At 61.7% G+C, this 17602-nt stretch overlaps 3 protein-coding genes across 5 annotated transcripts; 2 read left to right on the forward strand and 1 right to left on the reverse strand.

Annotated features, from left to right (window-relative positions):
* Nucleotides 1-199: 199 nt before the first annotated feature.
* On the reverse strand, nt 200-3246 carry LOC121169730. Its single transcript, XM_041000386.1, has 9 exons — nt 2861-3246; nt 2560-2664; nt 2371-2439; nt 2082-2170; nt 1778-1987; nt 1059-1214; nt 831-965; nt 450-599; nt 200-323 (listed from the first exon to the last, which is right to left on the reverse strand). Exons 1-9 carry the CDS (start codon nt 2881-2883, stop codon nt 280-282), a joined length of 981 nt encoding a protein of 326 aa, XP_040856320.1. The 5' UTR covers nt 2884-3246; the 3' UTR covers nt 200-279.
* A 248-nt stretch (nt 3247-3494) lies between these two features.
* Nucleotides 3495-14954, forward strand: NEURL4 (neuralized E3 ubiquitin protein ligase 4). 3 transcript variants are annotated; one of them, XM_041000817.1, is made up of 29 exons: nt 3495-4372; nt 4998-5418; nt 5621-5686; nt 5809-6107; nt 6233-6344; nt 6434-6522; nt 6923-6995; nt 7116-7380; nt 7592-7773; nt 8023-8108; nt 8229-8391; nt 8477-8675; nt 8755-8831; nt 8937-9015; nt 9289-9464; nt 9560-9691; nt 10043-10188; nt 10267-10491; nt 10574-10672; nt 10767-10928; nt 11113-11277; nt 11742-11900; nt 12162-12341; nt 12427-12514; nt 12607-12714; nt 12836-12980; nt 13151-13263; nt 13334-13499; nt 14306-14954. In XM_041000817.1, exons 1-29 carry the CDS (start codon nt 4088-4090, stop codon nt 14508-14510), a joined length of 4665 nt encoding a protein of 1554 aa, XP_040856751.1. In that variant the 5' UTR covers nt 3495-4087; the 3' UTR covers nt 14511-14954. The 3 variants fall into 3 exon arrangements, with proteins under 3 accessions (XP_040856751.1, XP_040856752.1, XP_040856753.1); XM_041000818.1 differs by having other exon boundaries at nt 9289-9458; XM_041000819.1 differs by lacking the exon at nt 5621-5686 and having other exon boundaries at nt 4088-4372; nt 9289-9458.
* A 330-nt stretch (nt 14955-15284) lies between these two features.
* On the forward strand, nt 15285-17487 carry GPS2 (G protein pathway suppressor 2). The gene is made up of 10 exons (XM_041000728.1): nt 15285-15510; nt 15745-15854; nt 15940-16052; nt 16140-16219; nt 16298-16380; nt 16524-16677; nt 16772-16861; nt 16946-17025; nt 17104-17199; nt 17322-17487. Exons 1-10 carry the CDS (start codon nt 15417-15419, stop codon nt 17403-17405), a joined length of 984 nt encoding a protein of 327 aa, XP_040856662.1. The 5' UTR covers nt 15285-15416; the 3' UTR covers nt 17406-17487.
* The last annotated feature ends 115 nt before the right edge of the window (nt 17488-17602 follow it).

Here is a 17602-nt window from a genome sequence, read left to right on the forward strand (position 1 = left end):
CAGGGAGATGGGAAGGATGCTGGAGAATGTATGGTTCACTCAGTCACAGACACTCCAGGCTGTTGCGTAAGCTGATACCCTGGGCTGCCCCGGTCACCTTCCCTGTGTGCATGCACCCCTTTCCTTTCCTTCCTCCATTCTCTAAGAGGAGCTGCACAGGCCTGGCCTGGCACCCCCAGTCACAGCACTCCAACTCCTGCTCTGCTCTTTATTATCTACCCTGGGCTGGGGCGGGATGAGGGGGTGCACCCCACCCCCAGACAGCCATGCTTTCCGCCATCAGATCTCTTCCTTCTGGGTCCAATGAATCCGTGCAGTTTCATCTGGAAAGAGAGAAGAGGCAGGGTTGGTAGATTGCCTGCAGCAGGCAGATTCTCTAGGACCCAGCCACTCTGCCTCTCTGTTTCCCCGGCCAGTACAGGCACCCCTTTGCCTCCGCCTGGGCTTACATTTATGCCTTCTGTGGCTGGAGGGGTCCAAGTGGCTTCCGCGTTCCTTCTTGGAGCTCCCCGGGCTTTGAGGGCTCAGCTCCTGGGCCCCAGGCCATTGAACCCAGTCTGGTACTTGTGACCTTCTCTCCTGGGATGATGTGGTGATTCCTGGAATGGGGTGGGTACAGTGGCACACAGAAGTTGAGTTGGAGGTGTGGAGTTTGCAGAGGAGGCCCAGCAGGAGAGGGTCCCCACCTCTTCTGGGCCTCTGTGAATACTGTGGGTCTTAGCCTCTGGGATGCTTAGGGATGCTCTTACCACCTGTTATTGTAGGATTGGGGATGGGGGGCTGGGAGACAGGAGTGTGTCACCTGGGAGATGGTGGCCTACTGTCCTCACCTGACTGGGAAGATATCACCATCATGGTCAGGGAATCCTCGGGCTGGCGATCACTTAAGGAACTGCTTGTAGAATCCAGCAGGCGAACCTCAGTGCTTAGGGGGCTCTCCCTCTGCCTGATCATGCCTGTTGAGCCTGGAAGCGTTACCAGATGTGGGGTAGGGTCTCCAGTGGGGGTGCCGGCTCCTACCCCTCCCACACCCAACACGGATCCATCCCGATTCTCACTGTCCTGCTGCTCGTCTTCCATGTCAAGCTCTGGATGGAAGTCAGATCTCAAGTATCTTCTTTGGCTGAAATACTCCTTGCGTCTTGGACCCATCCCCTGCTCCATAGTCACAGGACCCGAAGCTGGGACTGACCGATTTCCACAGGTAGAGTAGCCTGAGCAATTACCAAAGCAACCTGAGTCTTGTGGCCAACAGGTAGTCCCTGTCCCCCTGATGCGTCCCTGACTCCCAGGAGCATCCCTGTCCCCGGGAGTGTCCCTGTCCCATAGGTGCATCCCTGTCTTCTGGGTGTCCCTGTACCCCAGGAGCATCCCTGTTCCCCGGTGTTTCCCTGTCCCCCCCCCCAGGTGCATCCTGCCTCCAAATGTCCATTGTGGCCCGGCAGAGGGCAGAAGCCCAAGTCCCAGGTCCTCGCCCCATTTACTCCTCTGATCCCTCCCTTCAGTAGGCCCTCTATCTCCACCCACCCCAACCCCAGCCTTCTTGGTCTTCCAGGTCCCCAGCAGCTTGCCATTTCTGGGGGGCATCCTGAGCGAGGACCCTACTCTCTCTATCCTCTTGGAGTCAGCCACCTACCAGCATTTCCTCACCAGCAGGCAGCAAGGTTTTGGGCCAATTGTCCCCAGAGCAGACAGACTATAGCAGAGAAGTGAGGGGCAGGCCATGGGCCCTGTGCCCTTGAGTCCCTGGAGCTTGTCCTTTGTGGCTCCTGCTCACCTTTAACCCCAATGCTGGCTTGCTCTGCTGCCTCGCTTCTCTGCAAAGGTAGGGGCTCTGGGCTCAGTGTCACCTGATGTCCACTGCTGCTGACATTGGCACTGGGCCCCTGGCCGGCCATGTTGTCCTCCAAGGGCAGGTTTTTCTGAGGCTTTAAAGCCTTGCCTTCACTGTAGTGCATCTTGCGTTGCTGGGCAAAGTCCTTGGAGTCTGTGGGTCCGTGTGGGTGCATGGCTGTCCCAGCAGGCTCCGACAGCAGGCTCCCTGTGCCTTCCCTCCCACCCGGTCCCAGTCCTTGTCTTACATGGCTTGGAAACATCATCAGCAGGCCCTGGGCTCCTGTTATCACCATACTGGAGGACCTTGGGGAGCAAATTGTCCATTGTTGCAAACCTGAAGGGGAAGGAGAGTAGTTGGGGGCACCAAAGGCTGAGAATAACTGCGGTGTGTGTTGGGGGGATGGTGCTGGCTGATTGTTCACCATTATCACCACCTCATCGGTGCTGGCCAGGCCCAACAAGAATAGCAGCACCTTCCCAAATTTGGGGGATCAACAAGTACAATTCAGTGGTGATCTTGGGCAGGACTCTCACCTCTGCTCCAGCATATCAGGGGTCACCTTAGGGGAGGACCCCGCAGCCAGGTTCTCATCGCTGTCTTCCCTGCAGCAGAGGGGAAAGCAGCACTGGGAGGGAGGCACCAGGGGGTCACCAGCTGGAGGCTCCCCACACCCCAACCCCACCAGAGAGAGTGACCTGAGTGGACTGGGCTGCACTCAGCACCTGCGATAGGGAGTGCTGGGCTCGTCCACCTTCATGAAGCCATAGTCCTTGTCAGCAGGGTGGTAGGTGGCCCGGATGTTCATTTCATCCCAGTGCTGGGCCTTTCTGAGGGGATGGGCACAGAAAAAGAGGAAGAGATTTTCTAGAAATGGCCTTCCTTCAGAGCCCTCTCAGATGGGTAGATGGGGTCAGACCCAGAGATACGCAGTACTAACACAGCTGGGATGTGTGCGGCACCTCATCTCCTACTCATGGGCACCCACTTTGGTGGGTGGGCAGGGGAGGGAGGGCTGTTTCTTACTTCTCTGAACTGGGAGATCTCATCAAGTAGGGGCTGACTTTCAGAATGCCCCGGTGTTGGTCCACATTCAAGTCTTCAGAGTGCAAGTAAGTCGATCCTGAGCACGAACTGCTTTCTGAACTGTGCACCGCGGGGTTCCCGGGCCCCGGGCGGGATGCACTAGTTCCAGGCTGGGGGACGGGATACCCCGCCACACAGAGGGCACATCTGTGGCCTGGCACCTTCCCAGGGTGCTGACCGGCCCCAGAACTGAGGCCCCTTCCCCCCGACAAGGGCCGCCTTGACTCGGGACTGTACACGACAAAGGTCCCGGGGGGCTGAGGATGCTGAGAGCCTGCCTCGACTGTTCTGGCCCTGATGGTCCTGCCCGGAGACTCCCCGCCGAAGCGTCCGCCTGCTCCCAGCTTCTCCATGGCCCCACCAGGGGGCCACTGCCAGCCGCCGCGCCCCGCGCCGTCTCCCGGACCGCAGGCCCCGCCCCGGCCCCGCCCAGTAGGCGGGGAGCTCGTGGGCCCCGCCCCTGGGCCCGGCGGCCGCGGTGGGGGGCGGGGCCAGGGCCATGTTGCGGGCAGCCTCAGGCTGGGTACCCTCCGCTCGCCATTTCCCTTTTTGTCCAACCCAAAGCCTTTCTTTGTCTCTCTGTCCCTTGTTCCCGCCCGTCTCCATCACCGCCCTCATCCGAATCAGCCAATCAAACGCTTGCGGGCCTGGCTGGGGGAGGAGCTAGGAGTCTGGATTGTGACGTCACAGTCCGCCACCAGCACCAGGACCGGAGGGGCTCCCAGCGCCTCACCGGAAACAACGCGAACGGTCAACGTCCCTCCCCTGCCGTAAAGCAGGATGTCCAAGGTATGGCCTCCTTCAGGGGGCGGGGCCGGCAGTGCTATTGTCGCAAAGCCCCTGGGCCGTAAAGAGCCTATGGCCCCTAACTGTCGCAAAAGCGCCCTCCCCGAGTCCTCCCTCCGTTCCGAGCAGCTCGGTCATCACGCCTTGCCGTAAAGCAGCCCCTTTCCCCCCTGCCGACCCCGTTGTCCTTTCTGTTCCCCCCCACCCAATGTCCGCTGTTGCAGTCGCCAGTTCCCTTAGCCCGAGGTGCTTCACTGCCCGGCTGTGCCGTAAAGCATTCTTGGCCCCAGCCCCGGGTCGTATTCCCTCAGGGTGTCTGTCTCCCGCGGTTGCCACGGTGCCGCCAAGCGCGGCTGTCGCGCGGCCCCGGTGTCAGCGGCGATGGCGGCGGGGTCGGGTGGGAGCGGGGGCTCCGGGGGCGGCCCCGGGCCGGGGCCGGGCGGGGGTGGGGGTCCCGGCGGGAGCGGCCCGGGGCCGGGGTCCGGCGGGGCGGGTCTGAGCAGCGGCGGGGAGCTGCACCCGCGCACGGGGCGCCTGGTGAGCCTGTCGGCCTGTGGGCGAATAGCGCGGCGGCAGCAGCCGGGCCAGGAGTTTAACCACGGGCTGGTGTTGAGCCGAGAACCCCTGCGCGATGGCCGCGTCTTCACCGTCCGCATCGACCGCAAGGTGCGGGGCTGGGCGGGGGGCGTGTGGAGCGGGTGGAAGGGCGGGACTGGGCAGCCCTCCGTTGCTGGGTCCCGAGAGGGGAAACCGGAGACTTGCCCAGGGTGGTGGGCAGGAGCGTCCCGGGTGAAAGGTGCCAGGGGGGCTGGGTGCCCTGCTGAAGAGAAGCAGAGGAGGGACGTGGGTGGGGAGCGGCTTTCCTGCAGCTGGAGGATGCAGATTTGGGCTGGGAAGGGAGCGAAGGGCCGAGGGGTGGCCAGCAAGGCGTCACGGGAGGGGCGTGTGTGTGAGGCCAGGCCCTTGGGTTTGGGAAGAGAGTGGTTCTGGGCGGGGCTGGAACTTTGACAGATCAGAGGGAAGCCAGTGAGAAGGAGCAGTGACAGGTGTGGGAGGACAGGGCTCCTGGGGAAGCTGGAGGAGGCAGGGTGCCTGGTGGGGCGTGGGGAAAGGGAGAGCGGTGCTGGGTGCTGCAGTTCACCCCGACTCTAACAATTACCCGGGGCAGAGTCTAGGAAATGGGGGTGGGCTTGAGTGTCTGGGTTAGCTTCAGTGTCAGTGGCTCATAGGGATGTGGGGACTCAGTGATGGCTGGCCCTGAGCCTCTCTCCACCACCCCTGTCACGTACAGGTCAACTCCTGGAGCGGCTCCATTGAGATTGGGGTGACAGCGCTGGACCCCAGTGTACTGGACTTTCCAAGCAGCGCCACGGGACTAAAGGGGGGATCATGGGTGGTGTCGGGCTGCTCGGTGCTGAGGGACGGACGCTCAGTGCTGGAGGAGTACGGCCAGGACCTGGACCAGCTTGGCGAGGGGGACCGTGTGGGCGTGGAGCGCACAGCCGCTGGGGAACTGCGGCTCTGGGTGAATGGTCGGGACTGTGGTGTGGCCGCCACAGGCCTGCCTGCCCGAGTCTGGGCTGTCGTGGACCTTTATGGCAAGTGTACACAGATCACCGTGCTGCCCCCGGAGCCAGGCTTCTGTCCCCCAGTGCCCCTGCCCACCCCTCCACTCGAGCCATCGGCTGAACAGGGGACATCTGGGGAAGAAGGTGAGGACCTAGCCAGGGCTAAGGCAGAGGGATGGGGCCGTGGAGACAGGGTGGAAGGGAGGTACCCAGCAGTTACAGGACAAGCGGGGTGTGGGCAGGGCCAGTCCCAATCCCCAAGTCTGTTGACAGGGCTAGCAGGTGCTGTGGGCCCTGGAGCAGGAACTGAATGCTTATTCCCCTCCCCATCCTACCTGGTCCCCAGCCTTCATGGTATCTCCAGCACAGGCCCGGCCGGAGACGTTTCCTAACAGCCTTGACTCGCACAATGGTGAGGGAGTTGGGGGAGGTCCTGGGAAGGGGAGTGGGCAGCAAGGTGGAGCAGGGAGGGGCCCCTGAAGAGGTCCAGGGCCAGGAGGGCAGCAGCCCTGAGGGTGTGTCCTGCTGCTGCAGATTTGGCCAGCATGGAGCTGTCGGAGGTGGTGAGTAACACCATCCTGTCTGCCTACGATGGGGGGCTCCTGAACGTGAGCCTGAGCTCCCCGCCGGCCGGGGATGGACCGGCAGCCGGCGCTGCTGCCACCTCACCTGTACTCACGTCCAATGACGCCCTGCTCTTCCACGAGAAATGTGGCACCCTCATCAAACTCAGCAACAACAACAAGACGGCAGAGCGGCGGCGGCCCCTGGATGAGTTCAACAATGGCGTTGTCATGACCAACCGACCACTGCGGGACAATGAAATGTTTGAGGTGTGTGCCTGTATGATGCCTAGCTTTCTTGGAACTGCTGATCGGGGTGCTGGGATGCCTGGAAGAGGGCCCTCCTGTGTTTATGTTCCTTGGTCTCCCTTTTACCCATCTCATCATGGCCCCAGATCCGCATCGACAAGCTTGTCGACAAGTGGTCAGGATCCATCGAGATCGGGGTGACCACGCACAACCCCAATAGTCTGGAGTACCCAGCCACCATGACCAACCTCCAGTCAGGTAGCAGCCCTGGGCAGGGTTGCAGGCGCAGGCCTGGGCTTCCCTAAGGATAGCCTGTGTTGTAACCAGGGTGGCACTACTTCCTCCAGGCACCATCATGATGAGCGGCTGTGGGATCCTGACCAATGGCAAGGGCACACGGCGCGAGTACTGTGAGTTCAGCCTGGATGAGCTGCAGGTGAGAGCGCAGAACCTCCGGCACTCTCCAAGGCACACAGGCATCCCACATCTTTGGCCAGCCACCTGGCAAGGGGCTCCTCGGGCCCAGAGCCATTGCCTTTCTGTTCTGCCAGAGGATGTCCTAGCAGCCTCTACTATGAGCCATCCAGAATGCTTTCTGGATGCAGACTTGTAGGAGTTGGCCCCTGTACATGGTTGCACTCCATGTCCGACTCGCATGGAATGTTCAGGACTTGCAAGAGTGTTCATGTCCGCATGTGGCAGACAGGGCGCCAGAACTTGTCCTCCAGCAGGATCTGACACCAGCACAGATGTCTTTGGCAGCTGCCATCCTGTGCAGTGGTTGGTGGCCAACTGGGATTCAATTCCAGACTCAGCTGCTTTTCTGCTCCAAGCAGGAAGGTGACCACATCGGCCTCACAAGGAAGTCCAACTCTGCCCTGCACTTCTTCATCAATGGCATTGACCAGGGTGAGGAGGTGCTCCCATGGGCGCTGTGGCCAGAGCTTTCCATGAGAGAGGAAGCCTGGGGTCGGGGACCCCACGGCTGACTCTCCCTGCCCTCCCAACCCTCATTCTTCACCACCACAGGTGTGGCCACCCCCCTAACACCTCCAGTGGTGTATGGGGTGGTGGACTTGTACGGGATGGCAGTGAAGGTGACCATCGTCCACAATAACAACCACAGTGACCGTTTGCGCCGCAACAATGCCATCCTACGGGCACTGTCCCCTGAGGGCGCCCTCCGGCGAGCCGCCCCTGCAACCCAGGCAGAACCCGAGCGCCTGCTCTTCCACCCCAACTGTGGACAGAAGGCTGCCATCACCCACGAGGGACGCACAGCCCTGAGACCCCAGTACGGCCCGTGGGAGAAACCTGCAGAAGGGGCTGTGATGGGATGGGTGGGCTGGGAGCCGGGTGGGGAGCAGGAGCAGGGGTGGTTGAGACGTAGGAGGCAGAGAGAGTCAGCTCTGGGGAGTCTTGGATGGAAAAGGGGATCAGGAGGTTTTAGCTGGTCAACCAGGGCTTGAGTGTTGGGATCCGACTCTCCATGTGCTTTCGCTCAGTGCCACTGATGACTTTAACCACGGCGTGGTGCTGAGCAGCCGAGCCCTGCGGGACGGGGAGGTGTTCCAGGTACGCATTGACAAGATGGTGGACAAGTGGGCTGGCTCCATCGAGATCGGCGTCACCACACACAACCCTGCCTACCTCCAGTTACCCTCCACCATGACCAACTTGCGCTCTGGTGAGCTGCCCCAAAAGGGAAGGGCTAGGATGGGGTCTCCCAGCTCTCATTCTCTCCCAGATGTCTGGGCAGTGCCAGATGGGCAGGACTGAGCTGTTGGTGCTGCCCGGGGAAGACAGCTGCTGTTGGGAGAAAGGCAGAGTTGACTTTGAGCTTGAGGAGTTCACTGAGGGGCTGCCATGCAAGGGAAAGGGGCTGTTCCTTTCCTCTCGTATCCTCTGCCACATCTTATCCCCACCCCCACCCCAGGGACCTGGATGATGACTGGCAACGGTGTGATGCACAATGGGACAACTATCCTGGACGAATATGGGCACAACCTGGACCGCCTCAAGGTGGGGAAGTGAAGGTCCCGGCCGGGCATGGCAGTGAGGGAGGTGGCCGGGGGGCTGATGCAGGACCAAGCCAGGCAGGAGCTCTGCCTGACTCCTCACTCCAGCCCCCCTTTTTCCAAGGCAGGGGACACGGTGGGCGTGGTGCGGCGTGAGGACGGGACCCTCCACTTCTTTGTCAATGGGATGACCCAGGGCCCTGCTGCCTGGAACGTGCCTCCTGGGGTCTATGCTGTTGTTGATCTCTATGGCCAGGCGGCCCAAGCCACCATCGTGGATGACGTGGGTGAGGGCCGGGGCAGGGGGCCCAGGCGGCCCTGGGAGGTCTCAGAGACGCCTGGTGATCTGATGGGTGGCATATGCTCTTGCAGAGGTACCTCCAGTGTCTGAGCCCCTCCCAGAGGGGAACAACCAGGTGTCTCCAAGCTCCCCATCCTCCGGGGCTGGGGGCTCTGACCTGCGCTTTCACCAGCTGCATGGCAGTAATGCGGTCATCACCAACGGGGGCCGCACTGCGCTCCGCCACAACTGCCGCAGCGAGTTCAACGATGCCATCGTCATTTCCAACCGGTCAGTCCCCGGGCTCTGCTTCCCCATAGCCCTGCTTCCGCCTCCCTGGGGCCTCTCTGATGGCCACACTCCCTGGCAGGGCCCTGCGGGATGGAGAGCTCTTTGAGATTGTGATTCAGAAGATGGTGGACCGCTGGTCAGGCTCCATCGAGGCTGGTGAGGGATGCATGTATGTGTGTATGTTGTGCACACACATGCATGAATGTGTGTGCTGGGGGGTATTGGGGGGCCTGAACGTCACAGTTCTGATCTCCTCCCCAGGAGTGACTGCCATCCGACCAGAAGACCTGGAGTTCCCCAACACCATGACCGACATCGACTATGACACATGGATGCTGAGGTTGGATTTCCTGCTGCTGAGTGGGTGGGACTCTGGCTGGTGGTGGCCTCAACAGGGGTGGGGCCAGGGGAGTTTAGTAATATGAGCCCTGCTGGGGCTCAGCCCTTCCTCCTGCTAGGATGGATTCTGCTTTTCCCGAGGGGGCACCCTAGGATGGGGCTTGAGGCCCAGATCCAGTCCCCTCAGCCAGGTTCTGACAAGCAGAAACTGAGCAGGGGGCCCAGTGTGGGGTGTGAAGTTAGGAGGCTGACCATTCCCCTGCCGCCCCCGCAGTGGCACCGCCATCATGCAGGACGGTAACACGATGCGCAACAATTATGGCTGCGACCTGGACGCGCTGGGCACAGGCGCGCGCATTGGCATGATGCGCACGGCCAAGGGCGACCTGCACTACTTCATCAATGGCCAGGACCAGGGCGCCGCCTGCTCAGGCTTGCCTCCGGGTAAAGGTGACTACTCTGTGACTTTGGGCCTGCGCCCTCAGGCTGCTCACCCCAATTCTTGGGGTCTGAACTCTCCCTTTTCTGCTTCCTTCACCGTGTAGAGGTGTATGCCGTTGTGGACCTGTACGGCCAGTGTGTCCAAGTGTCCATCACCAACGCCACCGGCCCCATGGACAACAGCCTGACGACCAGCAACACAGCCACCGAGAAGTCATTCCCCCTGCACTCCCCAGGTACAACAGCGGGCAGGGAGGCAGAACAGCTTGGCTTTCCTGTCCTAAATCTGGAGGTTACTGTTCAAATGGTGGCCGCAGGCTACCCTGGCGAGGGCCAGCGCCCACTGGCAAGCTGTCAAGATGCAGGGAATTTATGCTTGCTACACACAGAGCCTGGTGGCATCCCTGCCCCCAAAGAGCCCTGACCCACAACCTGGGCATGCCCGATGTGGGCATGAGTGGTGGAGAGGTGTCAGGGTTCTGAGAAGAGAGGCAGCAGGGACCCTCGTGTCCCCTTCCTTCATCATCTGAAGACTTTGTTCCATGCCTTGTGTGAAACCTGCCCCCTCTGGGGCTGTTTCTCCACAGTGGCCGGTGTGGCTCACCGATTCCATAGTACCTGCGGCAAAAATGTCACCCTGGAAGAGGATGGCACAAGGGCAGTGCGTGCGGCTGGCTATGCCCACGGCCTCGTCTTCAGCACCAAGGAGCTCAGGGCTGAGGAAGTCTTTGAGGTAGGTTGTGCAGGTGGGCTGGAGAGGGGATCAGGGTGCATCCCGGCAGGGCCAGCTGATGGTTTTCCCCTCTCACAGGTCAAAGTGGAAGAGCTGGACGAGAAGTGGGCAGGGTCCCTCCGGCTGGGGCTAACTACACTCGCCCCGGGGGAAATGGGGTCCGGAGCAGGTGGTGGCCCAGGACTGCCTCCTTCCTTACCAGAGCTCCGGACAAAAACCACCTGGATGGTATCTAGCTGCGAAGTGAGGCGTGATGGGCAACTGCAGAGGATGAACTATGGACGGAACCTGGAGAGGCTGGGGGTGAGGCAGCCACCAGCCCCGAGAACTGTGAGGGCTCAGGCATGGTGGGCTGAGCACCAACCCTGTCTGCTATTGCTCCTAGGTGGGCAGCCGTGTGGGCATTCGCCGGGGGGCTGACGACACAATGCACATCCTGGTGGACGGAGAAGATCTGGGGCCCGCAGCCACTGGTATTGCCAAGGTAGACCAGAGGACATGTGTGGGTCCTAGGGGTGAGTTCTTGAGTTGGGAACCTCCCGTTGACCTCTGCCTTTCTGGGTCCTGTGTGCCCCCAGAACGTGTGGGCCGTGTTGGACCTTTACGGACCAGTACGCTGCGTCTCCATCGTCAGTTCCACTCGGCTGGAGGAGCCAGAAGGCACCCAAACTCCTTCCCCTAGCTTGGACACTGGCAGTGAGGGCGAGGAGGAAGATGAGGGCGAGGAGCGAGGCTCGGGAGTAAGAGGCTGTGCAGGGGCCTGTTGGGTGTGCAAATGGGCTGCGGGCAGGCTGACAGGTGCCTGGCCTTTGAGGGTCCTCTGGCGGCCCGGCAGAGGCCAGTGCCAGAGCTCTGAGTGGACCCCACGTTGGGTTGGGCGTGACCTTAGCAGCCCATGCAGTCTAGCCTCTTCCTCCACACTAGGGCCAGGATCAAGTGGATGTTGTGCCCACAGCACTCGAGTTCCTGGAGAACCATGGCAAGAACATCCTCCTATCCAATGGGAATCGGACGGCCACACGTGTGGCCAGCTACAATCAGGGCATCGTCGTTATCAGCCAGCCCCTCGTTCCCCAGCTTCTGGTCCAGGTGGGCCTGGCTCCTTTTGGCCTTGGGTAGCCTGGTACCCAGCCTGTTCCCCAGGGAAGAGCAAAAGTAGAAGGCAAGGCCTTTGGACAGGCTGCCAGGGCTTTTCATATCCACAGTGGGGGCTGTACGTTAGTTCCCACCAAGCCCCCACTGCACACTGATGAGGGAAGCAGAGGGGAGGGGCTGGAGGGTTGTGGAGTAGGGACCATGGGCTCTGGGAACCATGGGCTCTGGGAACCATGGGCTCTGCTGATGGGCCCTTCTGCCTCATTCCTGAAAGGTGGCCAGGGTGAGCAGGCAGCAAGTCATGCAGAGGCAGCAGCAGGACCCCATGTGAAGGGCCAAGCCAACTCCCCAGTGCATGGCTTCAGGTGTCTGCAGCAGCCAGGCTGCTCCTTAGGCCCTGCCTGGATGGAAGGCCGTTGGCCCAGGAAATGGGGGTGTAAGCCAGTCCCTTCTCCCAGGTGCGGATAGACTTCCTGAACAGGCAATGGACATCCTCTCTTGTCCTGGGTGTCATCACCTGCCCCCCTGAGCGGCTCAACTTCCCTGCGTCTGCCTGCGCCCTCAAACGGGCCGCCTGGCTGCTGCGCGGTCGTGGCGTCTTCCACAATGGGCTCAAGGTGATGAGCAGAAAGGGCAGGTCTTGGAGGCAGCACTGTGGGGCCAAAGGAACTGGGCAAGGGGTGTGTGTTCAGGTCTCTTCCTGTGTCTTGCTGTGGAGAAAGGGATATTGGGGAAAGAGAAGGTGGGAGCAGCACTCCAGCAGCTGGGAGGGCTGGAAGCAGGGCCCAGGGACTGCAGCCCAGGTCGCATGGGGTTGGCCAGCTGGAGGCTGGTAGCTGGAGTCTGATCTCTGGAAGACAGTGCGTCTCTCCTCCCAGATCTGTGAGAAGTTTGGGCCCAACCTGGACACATGTCCTGAAGGCACTATCCTGGGCCTGCGGCTGGACAGCTCTGGGGGGCTGCACCTGCATGTCAACGGGGTGGACCACGGTGTGGCGGTGCCAGATGTACCCCAGCCTTGTCATGCGCTGGTGGACCTTTACGGGCAATGCGAGCAGGCAAGTGCCTGGGAGTCTGGACCATCCTTGGCAAGGGGTTTGCCAGGCTGACAGAACCTTGGTTGACTGCCCTTACTCCCTACAGGTGACAATCGTCAGCCCAGAGCCAGGGGTTGCCAATGGGAAGAGTGCTGGCACCCAGGGGGACATGGAGAAAGCTGACATGGTAGATGGTGCGCAAACTGGAAGGGGCCAGGACCCTCTGCTCCCCTCCCTTCCCCTCCCCCAGCCCCAGCTCCTATGACCTCTGCCCCCTCTCCCTCAGGGATCAAGGAGAGTGTGTGCTGGGGTCCCCCACCCACTGCGAACCCCCTAAAGAGCTGCGAGTACCACGCCCTTTGCTCCCGCTTCCAAGAGCTGCTGCTGCTTCCCGGTGAGTCCCTGCCCATGGGACTTGGTGCATGCCCAGAGCCTGGCCAGGGCAATGGCCAGAGCCTGGAGAACGGCTGGAGGGCGGATGCCCCGGCACCCAGCCTGCCACTCCCTCCCCACAGAGGACTATTTCATGCCTCCACCCAAGCGTAGCCTGTGCTACTGTGAGTCCTGCCGGAAGCTTCGAGGAGACGAGGCCCACAGGCGCAGAGGGGAGCCCCCGAGGGAGTATGCCTTGCCCTTGGGCTGGTGCAGGTTCAACCTCAGGTACACAGGGGGCCAGTGCCGTGTAGTTTTCCCTGTGGGGCTGCTCCCCTCACCCGCCCTCCCAGAGTCCCTAGAGGGTACATGGAGTAAGTTCTAGAACTTCCCGTCTTGTGGATGACCTTGTACAGCCGTGACCTTTGTCTTGTCTGCTGGATCTGTCCTCCCCACAGAGTGAATCCCCGCCTGGAGGCCGGAACGCTAACTAAGAAGTGGCACATAGCGTACCATGGGAGCAGTGTGGCAGCTGTGCGGAGGGTGCTGGACCGTGGGGAGCTGGGAGCAGGTACCATAGGGTGGGCAAAGACAGGGAGTCCTATGCATGTGGGTCCACCCTGACCCAGCTCTCCACGTAGGTGCCGCCTCCATCCTGAGCTGCCGACCCTTGAAGGGGGAGCCCGGAGGAGGGTTTGAGGAGCCTGGTGAAAACTGTGCGCCACCCCGGGAGGAGCAGCCGCCCCCAGTGCTGCTGTCCCCATCCCTTCAGTATGCTGGGGCCGAGACCCTGGCCTCCAAAGTGCAGTGAGTATGCAGAGTGAGGACAGAGAGGTTCAGGGGGCCCAGATGAAACATGTTCCAGGGCCTCCTGGATCACCCCCTTGCCTGCCCCTTTTCTCCCTCTGTCCATTGCTCAGTCTTCACCCAGTTGTTTCTTCATTCATGGATGAGACAGGTACCACGTAGCATCCTCGGTGAACTCTTTGAAGGAGCTTGAGTTTTGTGGACCCTGTCTTCTCTCTAGAATGTTTCTACCCACTGAAGTCTCCAGTGGTTTGGAAGGAGATGTGTAAATACCATGGAAGCAAACAGAAGAGGCAGTGGGTTGGAGTGGGCACATTGACAAGGACGGTCAGCAGCTGGGCACCTGGCCTAGCAGTTCCCACTCCGCATGTCCCACATCAGAGCCTGCGTTCCATGTGGTTCCTTTCAGGCTCTGGCTTCTGACTCCAGCTTCCTGCTAACCCAGTGACTGGATTCCTTCCCCTCCCCATATGGTACAAGTCTCACACCTGCTGGGACTCCCCTCGGCTCCCAGCCTCAGGCCTGACCCAACCGCAGCTGTTGTAGGCATTTAGGGCAGGAACCAGCCAGTGGGAATCCTGTCTGCCTTGGCTGGTGCGGGCAGCCTGGCACATAGGGTGGTAAGGGGAGGGAAGAGGTGAGCACAGGCTTGGCAGTGGACGGGACGGTTTGGCCCTGCTGCCTTGGGGAGGAAGCACCATTCAGGTAGAGAGGCCTGCGGCTGTGGGAGTCCTTGTGAACAGCGAAGCCAGAGTTCCTCTACCAGGGCCACCCTCACTCTCCCCTTTCTGCTCCTTGCCCCACAGATTCCGGGACCCCAAATCTCAAAGGACACACCAGGCTCAGGTGGCCTTCCAGGTGTGTGTGCGCCCTGGCTCCTACACTCCAGGCCCCCCGTCTGCAGCTCTCCGGGAGCCGCCGGACCCCCACTTCGGCACAGCCGAGCTGGAGTGGGTCACTAAGGAGAAGGGGGCCATCCTCCTCTACGCCCTGCTGGTACGGGTGGAATGAGGGGCCACGCGCAGCCGCCACAAGCACAGACGGGGCTCGGCCCACTGGTGGACTCCGAGCGGCCACAGCCTCCACCTCATTCCAGCGACTCCCGGCATGCACGGTGCTCAGTGTTGGCAGGTGCGCAGGACCCGCAGTGTAGACGGGTTCAGAGCGGCGGTGGAGTCCAGCTCGGGGCCCGGGTCCGGGAACCCCTCTTCATGCACTGATCCGGGGAACTCGTCTCCCTGTTAACTCCCCTATCCCGTATCACTTAATTTATTTCCGTTTTTGTTTCTAGTTACTGTGAATCCCCGGGGGTCTCCCCACCTCCTCCCCCCCATGTCCACACGATGCTGCTTTTCCGGGGGCCAGCGGGTGGGCGTGGGCCGGGCGGGCGCGAGGCCCGGTGTACAGTTGTTACCGACTGATTTCTAAAGAGCCAACAATAAACGCCCTCTCCTAGCCCCCGCCTCGGCCTCTCTGTCCCCCGCCGCCGAGGTTTGGGCGTCGCGGGCACCCGTCCCAGAGCACTTCCGCCTTCCCTTCGCCCGGAAGAATTCGGCGCGGCCGCCGGATGTGACGCGGGGCGAGGGCGAAGGTGCACCCGGAGCGGCGGAGGAAGCGCCGCGAAGGCGGGTCGGGAGGGGCCGGGGCTGCGGGGCCGGGGCGGGAGCGGGGCCCGGGGCGGAGGGGCGGAGGGGCGGAGGGGCGGAGGGGCCGGCGCCCGGGGCTCCTGGTGCTGCAGGAGCGCAGCGCCGAGCGAGCGGGCGGCTGCCGCCCGGCCTGTGGGGCGCGGGGCTCCCGCCGCACGTGACCGGGCCACGGTCCCGCTGAGCGCCCGGCATCCCCGCAGGCCCCGTGCCGAGGCCGGCAGTGTCTGTACCCCAGCCCTGTGCCCGCGGCCCGAGCCTTTCCACCGACACCATGCCGGCGCTGCTGGAGCGCCCCAAGCTCTCCAACGCCATGGCCAGGGCGCTGCACCGGCACATCATGATGGAGCGGGAGCGCAAGCGCCAGGGTGAGCCGGGCCGGGGCTGGCTGGCGCCCGAGGCCGGGCCGGGTGCGGTGCCGTGCTCGGGGTTCCGAGGCCCGGTCCTGGCTTCCGGGAAGCACCTTGGAGAGCACCTGCCTCTGCCAGGCTGTTAGGGTGAGGGGCCGGGGTCCCCAACGTTCACCTTCTCCCTCGCTAACGCTTCACATATCCTCACCACCCCGGGCGCCTCTCTGCTCCCTTCCTTTCTGATTTCTGCAGAGGAAGAGGAGGTGGATAAGATGATGGAACAGAAGATGAAGGAGGAGCAAGAGAGAAGGAAGAAGAAGGAAATGGAGGAGAGGATGTCCCTGGAGGAGACCAAGGAGCAGGTAGGCAGTCTCCACGCGCTCCGCCACGCCTCCCCCCTCGGCCTTGCCTCCCCGCGCCCTCATCTTCCTCGCCTGCTCTTCCAAGATCCTGAAGCTGCAGGAGAAGCTGCTGGCCCTGCAGGAGGAGAAGCACCAGCTCTTCCTCCAGCTCAAGAAAGTCTTACATGAGGAAGAGAAGCGGAGGCGGAAGGAGCAGAGGTGGGATGGGGGACCAGGTGGAGATGTGACCAGGCGGTGGGGGGGCGGGCTGCACTTGTTCCTGACCTTGACCTTTTCCCTCATCAGTGACCTGACCACTCTGACCTCGGCCGCGTACCAGCAGAGCCTGACGGTGCACACGGGAGCACACCTTCTCAGCATGCAGGGTGAGGGCTAAGGGAGGACGTGCTGCAGCCCCACCTTCCCCCAGGCTGCAGCCTCCTAAAGCCAGTCTTCCCTTCTAGGGAGTCCTGGAGGACACAGTCGCCCGGGCACCCTGATGGCAGCTGACAGAGCCAAACAGATGTTTGGACCGCAAGTGCTGACTGTGAGTTGAGCATGGTTGGCTGTCAGGGCCGTTTGGCTGCTACGCATCCCTGGTTCGGGCGGACTTTGTGAATGGGAACCATGGGGTCCTGGAGCCCGAATGTCTGCCTTCAAGGGTTTACCAGTTCTCATCCTCCTCTGCAGACCCGGCACTATGTGGGCTCAGCAGCTGCGTTTGCAGGAACCCCAGAGCACGGGCAGTTCCAGGGCAGTCCTGGTGGTGCCTATGGGACCGCTCAGCCCCCACCCCATTACGGACCCACCCAGCCAGCCTACAGTCCTGGTCAGCAGCTCCGGAGTGAGTGCTGGGATGAGGGCAGGTCTCCTGCAAGCCGAGAGGGGCTATTGGGGTGGGGGTTAGTTCTAATGGCTGTGACCCCTGCTTTTTCCAGCACCATCAGCATTTCCTGCAGTGCAATACCTCTCTCAGCCACAGCCACAGCCCTATGCGGTACACGGCCACTTCCAGCCCACCCAATCAGGTGACCACAGCACCCCTCTAAGGTCTGTCATTCCAGCCTCCCTTCCCACTCGCTTCACTCCGGTCTCCCATCTCCCCCTCATAGGGTTCCTACAGCCTGCGAGTGCCCTATCCTTGCAGAAGCAGATGGAACATGCCAACCAGCCAACCAGCTTCTCTGACTCCGTGAGTATACAGCCCTGGGAGACCAAGACCACGCCAAGAGGGACACCCACTAACTTCAGGCCTGTTTCTGTTCCCCAGTCCTCCTTGCGTCCAATGCACCCCCAGGCTCTGCACCCAGCTCCTGGACTCCTTGCCTCCCCCCAGCTCCCAGTGCAGATGCAAACAGCAGGCAAGGTAAGGACAGCCACAAGGCCCAATGGCTATCCTGTAACCCTCCTGGTCTTCCTCTGGGTGGCCCATTGGTGTGGAAAGGAGGCCATGCACCCTAACGAAGCCCTCCTTGTCACTACCACCAGTCAGGCTTTGCAGCTACCAGCCAACCTGGCCCCCGGCTGCCCTTCATCCAGCACAGCCAGAACCCACGATTCTACCACAAGTGACCACCAGATAACATCTTCAACCCCACTCTGTGTGAGGGTCCCTCCTGTGTGTCCTAGGCCAATAAAATCCACCTGCCACTGGGCCTTGCTGCTGCTACTCTGTTGCCTCCCACCCAGTGTGGAGTATGTCAAGGTTACTTGTTGGGGGAAGGGTGGTTGGCAGGTCCACAGCAAAGTCCCAAGTGAAGATGGCTTAT

Source organism: Ochotona curzoniae, unplaced genomic scaffold (genome assembly GCF_017591425.1).
Source record: "Ochotona curzoniae isolate NIBS_2020 unplaced genomic scaffold, NIBS_Ocur_1.0 scaffold_2453, whole genome shotgun sequence".
NCBI classification, from domain to species: domain Eukaryota; kingdom Metazoa; phylum Chordata; class Mammalia; order Lagomorpha; family Ochotonidae; genus Ochotona; species Ochotona curzoniae.